Source organism: Hyla sarda, chromosome 5, assembly GCF_029499605.1.
Source record: "Hyla sarda isolate aHylSar1 chromosome 5, aHylSar1.hap1, whole genome shotgun sequence".
In the NCBI taxonomy this organism is placed as follows: domain Eukaryota; kingdom Metazoa; phylum Chordata; class Amphibia; order Anura; family Hylidae; genus Hyla; species Hyla sarda.
The window spans coordinates 284,326,668-284,343,332 of NC_079193.1; the positions used below are offsets into that span (position 1 = coordinate 284,326,668).

General features: G+C 40.4%; 1 protein-coding gene and 1 long non-coding RNA gene across 3 annotated transcripts in view; one reads left to right on the forward strand and one right to left on the reverse strand.

Moving 5' to 3' along the window:
* The window catches only part of LOC130272692 (uncharacterized), an 18,568-nt gene continuing 1,903 nt past the window's right edge, over positions 1 to 16,665 (forward strand). Inside the window, exons 1-2 of the long non-coding RNA XR_008843693.1 lie at positions 1 to 146; positions 3,414 to 3,516. This is a non-coding gene — a long non-coding RNA (uncharacterized LOC130272692). The remainder of the gene's footprint in view (positions 147 to 3,413; positions 3,517 to 16,665) is intronic.
* Positions 13,044 to 16,665, reverse strand: part of PPDPFL (pancreatic progenitor cell differentiation and proliferation factor like) — a 16,073-nt gene continuing 12,451 nt past the window's right edge. For both annotated transcript variants that reach the window (XM_056518551.1, XM_056518550.1), the window contains exon 5: positions 13,044 to 13,369. In XM_056518551.1, the coding sequence (XP_056374526.1) occupies positions 13,357 to 13,369 (13 nt within the window). In that variant the 3' untranslated portion in view covers positions 13,044 to 13,356. The remainder of the gene's footprint in view (positions 13,370 to 16,665) is intronic.

A 16,665-nucleotide genomic window follows, 5' to 3' on the forward strand; every position in this document is an offset into this window, starting at 1 on the left:
TGTCCTTAATTCTTCCTGCAAACCCCCAAATCAGTGGTGTAGCTGGGCACCAAACTGGGCATGTGTACCAGATGCTGGGTGTAAATCACCCACTTTGCTGTGGGAACTTTACAGAGGTAGTGAAGCTGACTAAACATTTATCCCAGGTAAAGGAAATGCTAGCTATGGCATTGCCCCAAATCTCCCCATGTTAGGAATATATTTCTTATACAGTAAAATAATCTGCACAAGTTTCTTCAGGGTTACTGTACTCCACTTCCTATCACTTGTAAGGTGCCTGATGAAGCTGATGATTTCCTTAGGACATGTATAGCAGTGAGCAGTATGCTAGGCTCACAACAATCCAGATACATGCATTGTATTCAGGGGGTACTTGCAATATGATTGGTGACACAGGTCAACATTTGGATGAAGGTCTTATGACCAAGACACGTGTTGGGGTAGTGGCGTCCCAAGACTTGTACTACGGTTGGTATTTTGCATTTATGTTCCGGCTTTACTGCCCATATGTGGTCAGTTTATACTTTTTTAGCTACTGAACCTTGCCCTTTCACTAGACTCCCATTTAAGGATACCTTTTAGTGGCTGTTTCCTTTACTATCTATAAACACCAATTACATTGTACTGTATGCGCGTATTGCACTGTCCGTGTATATACTTTGTATGATCATAAATTGACCCTATGACCTATGTAGCAGTCCCATTAATACCACCTATTTCATGCCTATTCCTCCTTTTTATGTGTTTATATTTATGTGTCACAATAAATGTGTCTATTTTTTACAACTATTTTGAGGTAACTACATTTTTATTTGCAAAAAAGAAAAAGAGGAGGCACTCACGATTTCAAGGTGCAGTAGTTTTCTTTAATTCACGGTGCATGCCTGGAGCAATACAGCATCAGCAGGATGCCAAGGTGGAAGCACAGGTGCAGTGACTATTGTTTCACACCTCTTCTGGGCGTTTCATTTTTTTTTTTCATTCACAAACTGTACAGAAGAAGGACTACACAAACACAATAGTTCTTGCTAAAGCAGCACTGCAGAGGACAATCTGCATCAGTTCTGCCAGTCCTTAAAGGGGTACTCCACTGGAAAACACTTTTTTTTTCAGAAAGTTAAACAGATTTTTAAAGTACTACTATTTAAAAATCTTAATCCTTCCAGTATTTACCAGCTGCTGTATGCTTCACCGGAAGTTCTTTTTTTTTTTTTTGACCACAGTGCCCTCTGCTGACACCTCTGTCCATTTTAGGAACTTTCCAGAGTAGAAGCAAATCTCCATAGCAAACCTATCCTGCTCTGGACAGTTCCTGATATGGACAGAGGTGTCATCAGAGAGCACGGTGGTGAGACAGAAAGGAAATTCAAAAAGAAAAGAACTTCCTCTGTATTATACAGCAGCAGATAAGTACTGGAAGTATTACACATTTTTAATAGGAGTAATTTACAAATCTGTTTACCTTTCTGGCACCAATTGATTTAAAAAACAATGTTTTCCAGCGGAGTACTCCTTTAATCTGTTTCATTGCAAGTTAACGGGGAACTCCAATACTTAACTTCTTATACCCTCTTCACAGGATAGGGGATAAGTGTCTGATCTTGGGGGGGTTAGACCATTGGGACCCCCTACAATCTCTTGCCCAGCACCCTGGCTCTCCCCCTGAACTGCGCGGAGCATCTCCCAATGCATCTCTTTGTTATACCGAAGATACATGTCGACCTCTGCTGTCTGCAGAGATTCCTTTGGATAGGGGATACATTTTCCTACACTTCAGTACCCCTTTAAGCAGTGTCTGTCATATGTACATGTTGAGTGAGTTCCTGATGTTTATCTGTGATGTATATTTATGACAAATGCCACACATAGCGACACATAGTAAAAGCATGTATCTTTTTTTTTTTGTTTTGTTCTGGGATCCATCTCAATGATATAGCGGGTGCTCCATGCCCCTCCATTCAGAAGACTTCCCCATATACGTATACTGGGCCCCGCACAATATGAAACCAGCCTAAGACATACATAGAGTTTCTCTTCATGCACAACCTGATTATTTGTTCTTCTCTTCAGGGTAAATACAACATTAGAATTTTAAAGTGTTCACTTTATTATATAATAGTATTCTTATTGGTATGCTTTATCTTCATCCAATCTTATAAGCAATTGTACTGTATATAGACAGCTTTAGTATTCAGTTGTGTATTCAGTTGTATTGACACTAAGCTGATTTTCTATGTACGGTAGGTGAAAGGTAACAACACTGCTATATACCTTTTTTTTGCCGCATCAGACGCACTTTTTCTTCCCCAAAACTGGGGGGGGAAAGTTGGTGCGTCTTATACGGCGAATACACACACCTATCGGGTCGGTCCCTGCGGCCATCAATGGCCGGGACCCTCGGCTAATACAGGATATCACCAATCGCGGTGATGCCCTGTATTAACCCTTCAGACGCGGCGATCAAAGCTGACCGCCGCGTCTGAAGGGAAAGTCAGGCTGTTCGGGACCGCCGCGGTGAAATCGCGGCGTCCCGAACAGCTTACAGGACACCGGGAGGGACCTTACCTGCCTCCTCGGTGTCTGCTCCGTGCCGGGATCCCCTGCATGGCCGGCGCTCTTCTTCGATGTCATCACTTCGTGATGACGGCGATGGAGAGCGTGGATCCCGGGAAGAAGACGTCCGGAGCGTTGGGGACACCCCGGGGAGGCGGCGACAGTGATGGAGTGACATCCAGGGCAGCGGTGACGGGTCCGAAGTGACGGGGACACGTGAGTATTACCTCCTATACCAGTGGTCTTCAACCTGCGGACCTCCAGATGTTGCAAAACTACAACTCCCAGCATGCCCGGACAGCCGTTGGCTGTCCGGGCATGCTGGGAGTTGTAGTTTTGCAACATCTGGAGGTCCGCAGGTTGAAGATCACTGTTGGGTGCAGAATCTTTTTTTTCTAGATTTTGCACCTTTAAAATTGGGTGCGTCTTATATGCCGATGCGTCCTATAGGGCGAAAAATCCAGTAAGTTAGAGAACAAATAAAGGTCATCAAGTATTATAGGCCTTCAAACTAAATCTAGTTCTAAAATGTATGGCTTTATATTTCGAGTGTTTATATTTTGCTTTTACTTTGACCAAAATAAGCATTAACATTTTTCTATTATTATGCAATAGCTGTATTGATATTTGAGGGTTTAACAACTCTAACTTTTTTATTTCCTGGGCTACCAAATTCATATGTTGGTCCATTTGTGTGACACACAGGGCTGATTTAAAATATAAAATATGAAATAAAAAAAAATTTAAATAGCATAATATAGTTTTGTATTGTAATGTTTTGTACATAACATGTCTCCCATGAAATGATAAAAGATCAATGGTGGATATTAACTCTTAATAACTTTTGTTTTCATTTACAGTTTTAAACAGTGACTGGAGCATCTAGAGGAGCCAAAGTTATAGGAAAAATGACCTATATAATGAGGGATATGCTAAGTCCTAATGGCTTTGCCATGTCTGGAGGTAACTGAAGATCATGGGATTGCCTGGTTCAAAGAGTCAGCCTCTATTCACTACACAACTCTCACTGAGCACTATGCAAATTGCAAACCTTCATATCAACTGGCTACAGAAAGTTAAACAGATTTGTAAATTACTTCTATTTAAAAAATCTTAATCCTTTCAATAATTATCAGCTGCTGAAGTTGAGTTGATTTCTGTCTGGCAACACTGCTCTCTGCTGACATCTCTGCTTGTCTCGGGAACTGCACAGAGTAGAAGAGGTTTGCTATGGGGATTTACTTCTAAACTGGGCGGTTCCCGAGACACGTGCCATCAGAGAGCACTTAAGACAGAAAAGAACAACACAACTTCATCAGTTAATAAGTACTGAAATAATTAAGATTTTTTAATAGAAGTAATTTATAAATCTGTTTAACTTTCTGGAGCCATTTGATAAATATAAAAAAAAAATGTTTTTTTTCCTGGACAACCCCTTTTAAGTGATTATATTGCAATTTTTTTTCATTAATTAGAGCCAGACAATGAAACATGTTCTTAAGCATGTTTCTAATCAATATTTATTTTTCGTTTGTAATTTTATATACATTTTTTAGTTCTTTATTATAGGGGCTGCTATCTTGCCAAAGTTTCTTTCAACAGCATTTATAGGTTTGTTTTACAGAAAGTCCCATTGACATAGGCAAAATAGACTGGAGGGGACTCTATTAATTTCTATGGGAAAGTCTTCTTTGCACAGTTACGTACTGTAGTTTTTATTGTTGAAAAAAGATTATCAAGTTCAAGTCTATCAAGTTTATCAAGTCCAAACAAGGTAGTGAAGGGAAGGGGTATAGGTGGATGAAGCAGAGGGTTTCTTTATTCTTGCATATGCATTAATGTTATTTTGTTCCAGAAATGTATCTAACCCTATTTTGAAGCTCTCAACTGTTCCTGCTGTGACCAGTTCCTGAGGCAGACTGTTCCATACGTTCACAATTCTTATAGAAAAGAAGTGTTGTTGCCTCTGGTTCCATACGTTCACAATTCTTATAGAAAAGAAGTGTTGTCGCCTCTGGAGACTAAACTTTTTTGTTTTTCTCCAGAGGAAGTGCCCCCTTGTCATCTAAGAGGATTTTTATCTGGAACAGTTCCCCCCATATTTCTGTATGGGTCATGTATATACTTATATAAGTTAATCATATCCCCCCTTAAACGTCTCTTTTAGAGACTAAATAAATGTAATAATTTTTAACTTTCCTCATAGCTAAGACGTTTCATGTCCCTTTAGTCCCATTAGTTTAGTCGCGCGTCACTGTTCCCTTTTTCAACTCCAGAACATCCCTTTTTTGAACCAGTGTCCAGAACTGAGCAGCACATTCCAGGTGAGGCTGTTCCAATGCTTTATAATATGGAAGTATTATGTCCCTGTCCAGCAAGTCCATGTCTCTTTTGATGCAACCAATATCCTGCTGGACTTGGAAGCAGCTGCCTGACAGTGCATGCTGTTTTGTAGTCTGTGATCCTTCTCTATCAGTGATTCTTCCAAGACCCTTTTTTTTTATTTTGTCAGTGATACTTCCCAGATCCTTCTCTACCAGTGACTCTACATGTTTTCCTCACCTAAGACATAGGATGCATGCAGGTTTTTAGTATCCAGATGCATAACTTTATATTTATGCACATTAAACCTCATATGTTTTGGCGCAGTTCAGATGCAAGCAGCATATTTAACGACTTTTATGCGTCTTTTGATATAGACAGTTTCACTCTTTTTGCCTACCTGTAGAACTTTTTCATTTTGACTATGCAGTGGTGACGTAGTTATCATTTGAGACTTTTGTCAAAAGTCGCTATTTTGTGTGCAAAGTTACTTTTTTAGGCACAAAGCTACACCTCCTACCAGTAGGCGTGAGAATAATTTCTACCTTCCACAATTAAACTCTTGTGGACGACAGCATCTCACTTCCCTTCTATGATATGCGCTCAGGAGCTGAGTGCGGGTCACAACTGGGTGGTCCTGACAGCTATCTGCTACAAGGACCCATCTCTAATGCCAGACATCATCGATCACGGTGATTCCCGGCTTTAACCTCTTCGATACCGCAATCAAATTTGATTGTAGCGTCTAAACGCACTTAAAAATGTCCCGGCAGCTCTGTTAAAGTAAGTATAAACACCTAATCTGCGAAATTCAGGACCCGGGAAAGTATCTACTTCCCTCCCTCACAAGTGTATAGAAAAAGTGTATGTGGTAGAGCTTTTCCCACCACAGCAGAGCTGCGCAAAATTCATCATCATCCTGCTGCACCTTCTTGATAAATAGGATGCACGCTAGTCAAAACCACCACCTAAATAAATGTGGGAAATTAGCTCTACCGTAGAAATTTTTTGATAAATCTGGGCCATAGTGTGTTTAAAGGAGTACTCTGGGATAAGAAAACTTATCCCCTATCCTAAGGATAGGGGATATGTTTCAGATCGCAGGGGGTCCGACCGCTGGGCCCCCCCCGCGATCTCCCGTATGGGGCCCCAACAGTCAGCGGCCAGGGGCTGTGTCCGACCACCGCATGACGCGGCAGCCTACACGCCCCCTGAATACATCTCTATGGGAGAGCCGGAGCGCTGCAATCAGAAGCCTCCACGTCTGCCATAGAAATGTATTGAGGGGGCGTGTCGGAGGCCTCATCATGCGGTGGTCGAAATGAGCTATTTCGGCAAAGAGCCGAGAGCCCCGTACAGGAGATCACGGGGGGCCCCAGCGGTTGGACCCCCCGCGATCTGAAACTCATCCCCTATCCTTAGGATAGGGGATAAGTTTTCTTATCCTGGAGTACTCCTTTAAGTTGGCTTGTAACTTGTAACATATGCAATCACATGTTATCATGTAGGTTTTGAAAAGATCTGTTCTGAGTTGATCAGAGTTATGTTTTTAGATGCTAGATACTGAATAACTGCTGAATCTGCATTCTGCAATGTAGTAGTGACTAGCCCACTTTGACTTGATGGTTGGCCTATCCTGAAAATATCACAACCTGTTGATAGATTTCACAGGTGTAATATAGTTTTTGTGTATTGATGTTAACTGGCAAATAATGTTTTTTAATGTAGAATAAATATAGATTTTTGATTGTATTTATCTGGGATTTTCCCTGCAGTGAATAGTGAAAGAAAATGTTGCACAGTTGGTATCAGCTGTGATTTGCTTTGAGTCTGTTCAAGCAATACTAGAATAACAAAGTACTTCGTGTTGTGGTTTCAACATGCTCAATGTTTTGTCACCAAAAATATATAACCCTACATATATAGTAGGTAAAGGTACGTGATTAGACCTCTAACACCAAAAGCAAAAAACGTACCACAAAATCAAGAAGATGATTAACTTTTTTAATGATTACATTTTTTATTTTATTTTATTAATGCAACATGATAAAAATAAAAACAAAAAAGGAAAGAAGTAGAAACAATGTGTAGGCACCAGTAAACATACAAAAGTATAGGAATATGGTAAGACCCAAGTACATGAAAGTAACAATATGCAGATACAGTAAAAGAATACCAGAATAACAGGTAAGGTACATAAATAGTACCTCCCAAAAATACAAATACCACATTAAGGGTGCCAGACATTACCTACACCTAACCCCAACGATCGTTTCACTGTTATGCCGCTTCTTCAGGACACCCCCTTTTTTGCACGGCCCCTGAAGAAGCGGCATAAAAGCGAAACGATCATTGGGGTTAGGTGCAGGTATTGTCTGGCACCCTTAATGTGGTATTTGTATTTTTGGGAGGTACTATTTATGTACCTTACCTGTTATTCTGGTACTCTTTTACTGTATCTGCATATTGTTACTTTCATGTACTTGGGTCTTACCATATTCCTATACTTTTGTATGTTTACTGGTGCCTACACATTGTTTCTACTTCTTTCCTTTTTTGTTTTATTTTTATCCTGTTGCATTAATAAAATAAAAAAACATTTTTATAAGTTAGTTGTCTTCTTGATTTTGTGGTACGTCTTTTGCTTTTGGTTTTAATGCTCAATGTTTTGTACCCCTGTACCCCAAGAAGATTATTAAAGGTCTTTGGGAAAAAAAACAGCCATGTTTAGGAAAGATTTAGGAAACATTGGTGTCTCATACAGAAGATACCTCACCAATTTAGAAAAAATGCTAACATTTATAAATTAGACTGTTCCAGGTTTGGATGGGTTTACATATATCAGGCATCTGGCACAGTTTCCCTCCAATGTGCACTGTGATGCTAGAACTGATCCAATTCATTTGAATAGGACAGTTTATAATCATTCAGCGTCTCAATTTTGATGCCGGATGGTTGGACATGCCGGAGGGCACTGGACAGGGGAACGGAGCTTTTTGTGTTCCCCTGTCCACTGTACAAAAACTATGGACGCCGGATGCCATACAACTGATGACAACTTGTTATCAGTTGTGGCATCAGTTGCGTCTAGACTTAGGATGCCAAGTATATGTGAACCCAGCCTTAGGTGTACCAAGCTGACTTTTTTTTTTAACTCTTCCATGACTTTTAGACTGTGTTTACATGTTATTTTTGCAGTGGTTTTTTTATTATTTTTTTTATTTATTAATGTATTTATTTATATTTTATTGAATTTTATGTAGATAACATATAAACAACAAATAAACTGGTCATTTTATAGAGTGCATATGTCCAGTTACAGGCAATGACAGGTAACAAATATTCAGTTGAAGAGCATAAAATCAACCTGTAGCTCATTACCAATGGATTTTGCATTGTACAATGCATATTGTGTAAAAATAGCGCAATTTTTCCAGCAATTTTGTGGCCAAAATCATGGCAAAATCACTGGAAAAACAGATAAAAAAGTGTAGGAAAAGTGTATGTGTTCTCCTGAACACAGCCTGATAGATATGTAATCTACCTTACTGTTTTTTTTAACTGCCTTCCAGTGCACTAAAGGGGTATTCCAGGAAAAAACTTTTTTTTTTATATATCAACTGGCTCCAGAAAGTTAAACAGATTTGTAAATTACTTCTATTAAAAAAATCTAAATCCTTTCAGTACTTATGAGCTGCTGAAGTTAAGGTTGTTCTTTTCTGTCTAAGTGCTCTCTGATGACACCTGTCTCGGGAAACGCCCAGTTTAGAAGAGGTTTGCTATGGGGATTTGCTTCTAAACTGGGCGTTTCCCGAGACACGTGTCATCAGAGATAACTTAGACAGAAAAGAACAACCTTAACTTCATAGGCTCATAAGTACTGAAAGGATTAAGATTTTTTTAATAGAAGTAATTTACAAATCTGTTTAACTTTCTGGAGCCAGTTGATATATAAAAAATGTTTTTTTCCTGGATAACCCCTTTAAAGACAAGCATTTGTGCTTACTTACCAGAATGAAGCATTACATGCAAATTTATAGGGATAAGCAGAAAAAGGACCTCGCATAACAATACAGTCACTTTAGCTGCAAGGTGTTTTATCTACTCTCAAAGTGCTTGGTTTATTGTTATGTGTGTAAAACGCAAATCATATATCCCAAGGTTCTAAAGCGATTCATGTTCCACTCTGAAACAATGGTCTTTTATAAAGGGTCAGCAATGCCCAAAGGCGATTCATAGCAAAACAAACAGCAGGATACTTTGGAAGGATTGTTTTAGACTTGAGGCCTTTTTAAAAGCTTTATATCATATACAGTATGTTTTGCTCATTTAGAAAGAAGATTTATCACAAATATTAGAATTACACTTTCCAAGGAAAAAGTAGTATGGATTTTGTGGCATTAACAATATATTTATTTCTGACTTTTCCAAGCAAAACTGTAATGTTTTACCCAAAATATTGCTTTTTCCCCAACATTGCTGTCTTATCTACTCATAATACATAAATTTAGGTGCACTACTGTGATAGATGTAAACAGTAACATATGACTTTCAAAAGGATGTTAAAATTGAGACATTATCCAGTATATCCTTATATGAAGGACATTCCTGAGCCCGTGCACCAACGCCAAGGTTTTTCAAGTGGCACGGGACCTAACACTAAACCTACCTGTGCCGTATGGGCAATACCAGGGGCCAGTTGGCAATTACAGCGGCATGAGGTTCCTCCTTCCTCCCATTGTATGTGTGTTTAGCCACACTGGGGGTTACTGGGAGCAGGCTGTGAGTCGGACCTAATGCCGCTGTAATTGCCCACTGGCCCCTGGTATTGCCCATAGGGCACATATCAATCTGCTCACCCTCCCCATTTAATTTGTGTTTGTATGGAGTAATTTGTGCAGGATAGGTAAGACTTTTGTTGTTTTGTAAACAGTTTCACTATAAATGTTAATTTCTACAAAAACATCAACATAACATCAAAATTAAAAGCCAATAATAATCATATATTAGAAATCTTTATTTTCCATTTGACATATTTCCGTAAAAAAAAGTGCAGTATAAAAGTACACACAGCATTAAAGAAGGCATCCATGAAAATATGGATATAATGTTTCAGTTCTCTGCAAGAAATTGACTTCAAGTCACAGACAGATCTGCATCCAAAGTTCTGTCAAAGTTTAAGAACGTTAGAATATATCACAGATCTCAAGGCTTGAATGATCTTGATCCGATTACTCTGTCTCAACAGCTCAGACTGGCAATATAGAGCTCAAGACTTTTAATCTTTAACAAAGTCAGACATTTCTTTCTATATTAGGACGGATGTCTTCCAAAAATTCTCTCTCTAACTTCTAAAATCTTCATCTTCTAAAAAATGTATCTAGTGTATATTGCTACTGAATCTAATGAATCAAAATGTGTTCTTCACACCTAAATCTCAAATATTCTCCTCTTCAATATTTTTCATCATTGGCATGTTTGATGTTGGAAGGCACATATGGATATTTTATGAACGCTGCCATTAGTTTTCAAATTTGGCTGGCAAAGGAAATTCTATGTTTATTCCTATACACTACAAGTCTAACTCAAAAGCTGTAAGGCTGGGTTCACATACATCAGTCGTCTGGCAAAGTTTCCCTCCGCCGTGCATCGGAGGGAAACTGATGCTAGAACTGATCCCATTCATTTGAATGGGACAGCTCACAATCATCCAGCGTCTCAATTTTGACGCCGGATGGTTGGACATGCCGGAGGGCACCGGACAGGGGAACTCAGCTTGCTGCGTTCCCCTGTCCGTTGCCCAGAAACAATGGACTCCGCATGCCATACAACTGATGACAAGTTGTCATCAGTTGGGGCATCAGTTGTGTCGAGATTTAGGCTGAGTTCACTGATGCCGGATGCCGGACATATGTGAACCCAGCCTAAGAGACAAGGGACTGTCAGACACTTTTAGCACAAATATGGCCCTATACACTTATACACTGGAGGTCTTTCCTGTTATGGTGACTATACACCTTCAAAAGCTGTCAGACAAAGGTTTGTGCCAACAGCGATTTTATTATTTCCCCATGCACATGAACAGTCAGTACAGTCGATCATGTGCTCGTAATGGAGAAAGAAGGGATAAGACCCTGCCAGACAGCACTGGCAGGGGTTTATCTCCAACAAATCCAACAACTATCTGGTGATAGTCAGGAGGCCCCAATACACTCTAGACCAGTGGTCTTCAACCTGCGGACCTCCAGATGTTGCAAAACTACAACTCCCAGCATGCCCGGACAGCCATCGGCTGTCCGGGCATGCTGGGAGTTGTAGTTTTGCAACATCTGGAGGTCCGCAGGTTGAAAACCACATTTCTAGACAATTGGTCAGTCCCACTGAAGTCAGAGGGTTTGGCATAATTTCGACTAAAGTGTATGGTGACCTTTACTCTTCTAATATAAAACGTTTCATCAGATCAGCACAAGGAAGTGGAGAATAATTTCCTAGTGTAATATAATGTAATGCTCTTTCTCTTCTTGTGCTGTGATCCAATCACCCTTTAGAGCTATTTTTACCCAATGTAACACCACTGATGGGATCTGCTGGCATCAAAACACTTTAGATTGTCTTTAAATGTCAAATGATGAAAACAAAAGTATTTGCCAATGGAAAAATATAATGTAAAGTATATAGGGGGTTTAAAGTGCATGAGTGCATGAGTCAGATAGTAACACATGTTTTTTTTTCTTATTTGTTTTGATCTTAAGATTGTACTTTCTTTATTTTTTAAGTACATTACTATGGGGGCATGGCCATCTTGCAGTTTTTAACAGTATTTTGACTTATGCATTACAGCAAGCCCCATGGATATGGACATCATGAACATCTCCAAATCCTATTCTTTGTATGGGAGATGTTTGATGGCATGCTCTGTGACCTGCGTAGAGGTCATTCTACAGGGAAGGGGGGGGCTGATCTCCTATTGTCTCATCTATATACCACCTTTTACTGTGATGCTGTGCAGATCACTTTCCAGCAGTCTCCTCCTTCTCATCACAGACAGAATTGAAGGGCTCGGCTTAGTTTTAGGCTTAGTGGTCAAACTAAAAACTGCAAGATTTCTTGATTATGTTAAAATATAGAAAGTAAAAAGAAAAATTTGAAAAAAATTATAATCCAAAACTCTTAAAAAAAATATGGTTAACATGAAACCATGTTTGATTTACACAATTTTTCTAATATATCTAACACATGTTTCAACCAATGGTCTGATGGTCTACCATTGTGGTGAAATGTCTCAGCATCACATACGTAACTGACTGGCACAGAGATTTAAGAGCGTGCCAACCGCATCTTCAATAGAATAAGTATGTCTATTGAGCATTTTCCATACAGAAATAAGTATAGTCTCTTTGTCTTCCCCCCCATCCTATCCAATAATTCTGACAGCCCCGGATCTACCGTATTTTTCGCTGTATAAGACGCACTTTTTTTTCCCCAAAACTGTGGGGGGGGGGGGGGGGGGGGGGAGTCTTAAATGGCGAATACCTGCCTCCATCAATGGCCGGGACCCGCCGCTAATACAGGACATCACCGATCGTGGTGATGCCCTGTATTAACCCTTCAGACGCGGCGATCAAAGCTGACCGCCGCGTCTGAAGCGAAAATAACACTAACCCGCCTGCTCAGTCTGGCTGTTCGGGACCGCTGCGGTGAAATCGCGGCATCCCGAACAGCTTACAGGACACCGGGAGGGACCTTACCTGCCTCCTCGGTGTCTTCTACGTGTCGGGATCCCCTGCTCTCTCCTTCGACGTCATCACGTCGTCGCGCACGCCGTCATCCAATAGGAGCGGCGTGCTGAGCGACGTGATGACGGCGATGTGATGATGGCGACGGAGAGAGTGGAACCCAGGGAAGAAGCAGTCCAGAGCGTCAGGGACACCACGGGGACGCGGCGACAGCGATAGATCGACATCCAGGGCAGCGGTGACGGGTACGGAACGGCGGGTACAAGTGAGTACTACCTCCTATACCAGTGGTCTTCAACCTGCGGACTTCCAGATGTTGCAAAACTACAACTCCCAGCATGCCCGGACAGCCAACGGCTGTCCGGGCATGCTGGGAGTTGTAGTTTTGCAACATCTGGAGGTCCACAGGTTGAAGACCACTGTTGGGTTCTGAATCTTTATATTTTTAGATTTTGCACCTATAAATTGGGTGCGTCTTATATGCCAGTGCGTCCTATAGGGCGAAAAACACGGTAGTTAATATGCATAACACAAGGTTCAGTCTCACTGAGCAGTAAGAAAATAAAATATTTAGAATGATTAGATGCTGTGATTGAAATGATCAGGTTTACAAGTTTTTCTTTTTTCTTTTCACGTTGTTCTTTCTTCTTGAAATGCAGAGTTAATTCTTTCCAGACAATGCAGCTTGTAGCATTTCTTTCCAGTCATCCATTGAAGCATGTAGGACAATTGTAAAGAGGTAAAATCAGCTGTGGTGCCTAGTAAGGACAAAAAAAATTAGAATGATATATATTGCTCAGCATCTACTCCTAACTATATCATATTATGATTACAGTGCTCCCTCAAGTTACAATATTAATTGGTTCCAGGACGACCATTGTATGTTGAAACCGTTGTATGTTGAGACCAGATCTCTATGGAAACCTGGTAATTGGTTCTAAAGGCACCAAAATGTCATCCAAAAAAATAGGAATAAGTGAGAATTAAAGAAAAATAAGTAGATAACTAATACAGATAAAGAAAATCCTCACATATAAAAGTAAGAAAGATCTGCTGGGAGCTGTAATCACTGTCTGTGTAAGTGTTTCCCTAGCATGGAGCCCCCAGCTGTTGCAAAACTACATCTCCCAGCATGCCCGGACAGCGAAGCTGTCCGGGCATGCTGGGAGTTGTAGTTTTGCAACAACTGGGGGCACCCTGCTTGGGATACACTGGTCTATGTCAGAGGACAGGAGCTTCTTCAGGGTCCTGTACAGTACATGCAGTGTCCTAAAAAAGTAACATGGAGCTGCCCTCACCTGGTGTCCAGAGGAGCAGGTAACCCTGGTACAGGTAAAGTGTACAGAACATGTAATACTTTCCTGTACTGTAGGGGGCGCTACTAGACTTCAGTCAGTGCATACGCTTCAGTAATACAGGGGTTTTACCAGTTAATGCCTATTCTGATTGGTCGGTTCTTCCAGCCATTGACACGTTTCACAGATCTGGACTGTCCGTAGCATTATATGTTGAGTCTGATTTCAACTTACAATGGTTCAGAAAAGACCATTGTATGTTGAAACTATTGCATGTTGAGGTTATTATAAGTTGAAAGATCACTGTATATGCCATTTATTACTTTCTTCCTGGGTAGACTGTTATCCAGCAGGTAGAAAACAATTCTTTTTATGGTAGCATCTAGTTCTTTTCATGTAAATTGCACCACTGGGGTACAGTACATAACAAAGTTCTGCTGCGGCCACAAATAGCTCCATAGGCAGAATTTGAAACCGTGTTTTTTCCGATTACAAACACATTAATGTCAATCTCAGGGTAAACATTAAAAAAATATACATGTTTCTGTAATACAGTATTCAGAATGTAAAATATCTGTTCTTCAGATATTGCAGCTGAAAAGTTAAGAAAATATTCTTTTGAATTTATCACCAAGTCTCCAATATAAAGAGTTGACATCAGCCTTTCATGTAATGGAGTGCATTTAATAGATAAAAGCTGTACTAGCCAGCGAAGCTCGAGTAAAATGGATTTGGCGCACAAAAAAGGCTTGGAAATAAGTGGTCTGGCAGATAGAGAAGTAAAGATTTTTTTTTTTTGATCATGGAAAAGTTGCTTACAGAAAATAGTAAGCTTACAGAGCATAGTACATAATAATCGTACATAAGAAAGCTTACAGAACATAGTACATAATAATCACACATAAGAAAGCTGACAGAGCATAGTGCATAATAATCGTACAAAAGAAAGCTTACAGAACATAGTACATAATAATCGTACATAAGAAAGCTTACAGGGAGTATTACAAAAGAAAATGTGAGAGGGAGTTCCTGGTACTTAAACGCACTGGGAAGATGTGATCTGTCATATGGGAGGGAATGTTCTGACAAACAGAAGAGATGGGGAAGGTCTGATCTGACATGCAAAACGAAAAGGGAAGATAAAATGGTCTGGTGAGAAATGGTTTGACATGTAGAAGAGCTGAAGCTGGAATAAATGATTATCTCTGGGGAATTGGTGACTGTGCACAAAAAAAAGTTAAGAATAGACTTTTTATAGAGGATCTATGCTCTGTACAACAAATTGATGGGTTTCATAGCATTATGTAGCCATGGTTTCCCCAATTTTTACTGCCCTTGTTTTAATTTTTTTGCTATGTCTACCCACTCCCAAAATATAGGGATTTTACAATTTGGTTGTCTATATGCACTTTTTCCTGAATAGTCAGTGGTGTGAATGTTAGGCTTGTGGGATAGAGATATATATGTCCTGACCTCCTATACCGTCCTCCTATCCCGTCCTCGACCTCCTATCCCGACCTCCTATCCCGTCCTCCAATCTCGAGCTCCTATCCCGACCTCCTATCCTGACCTATACATACATACATACATACACACACGTTGAGATATATATATATCTCAACGTGTGTGTATGTATGTATGTATAGGTCAGGATAGGAGGTCGGGATAGGAGCTCGAGATTGGAGGACGGGATAGGAGGTCGGGATAGGAGGTCGAGGACGGGATAGGAGGACGGGATAGGAGGACGGTATAGGAGGTCAGGACAGGAGGTCGAGATAGGAGGTCGGGATGTGGGGTCAGGATATGACAACAATATATGAGGACTGCATATGAAGTCAAAAGCTTCCTCCTTTGTTTATTTTCCTCCCCAAATTAGGATTAGGAAGGAAAACCGGGCAACGCCGGGTACTCAGCTAGTATGATATAAATCAGATTAAGTGATGTGGATATGAGGCTGGGGGAGTGAATCAGGTCCAGGGGGTATCAATATGAGACTGGGGGGTGTGAGTCAGGATCAGGGGTTATGAATATGAGACTGGGGGGTGTGAGTCAGGATCAGGGGGTATAAATATGGGACTGGGGGGTGTGAGTTAGGATCAGGAGTTATGAATATGAGACTGGGGGTGTGAGTCAGGATCGGGGGGTATAAATATGAGACTGGGGGGTGTGAGTCAGGATCAGGGGTTATGAATATGAGACTGGGGGTGTGAGTTAGGATCAGGGTGTGTGATTATGAGGCAAGGGAGTGTAAATCAGGCTTACAGGCCCTTAGCCTCTCATTCACATCTATTTTTTTATGGATACTGCCAATCTGACTATTCAGGGAAAAGTGCAGATTGTTCACCAAATAGTGAAATCCCTATATCTTGGGGATGTAGTAATAAAATAAATATATATATTTTAACAATGTAGTAATAAAAAATATATATATATATATATATATATATATATATATATATATATATTATAATTTTTTTATTTTTTTTGAGGGGGGGGGGGGGGTCTGCCAAACACAATAAAGCAGGGAAGAAATGGCCTAGCACATAAGAAAACTTTGTAAGGAATCTGTTAGGCTGGGCTATGCATCTGGCATAGGTGATCTCAGCCTAAATCTTTACGCAACTGATTCCGCAACTGATGACAACGTTCATCATTTGACATCAGTTGTATGGCATCCGGCGTCCAATGTTTCTGGCACCAGACAGGGGAACAAATCAAGCTGCGTTTCCCTGTCCAGTGCTGTCTTGTGCGTCTATCCA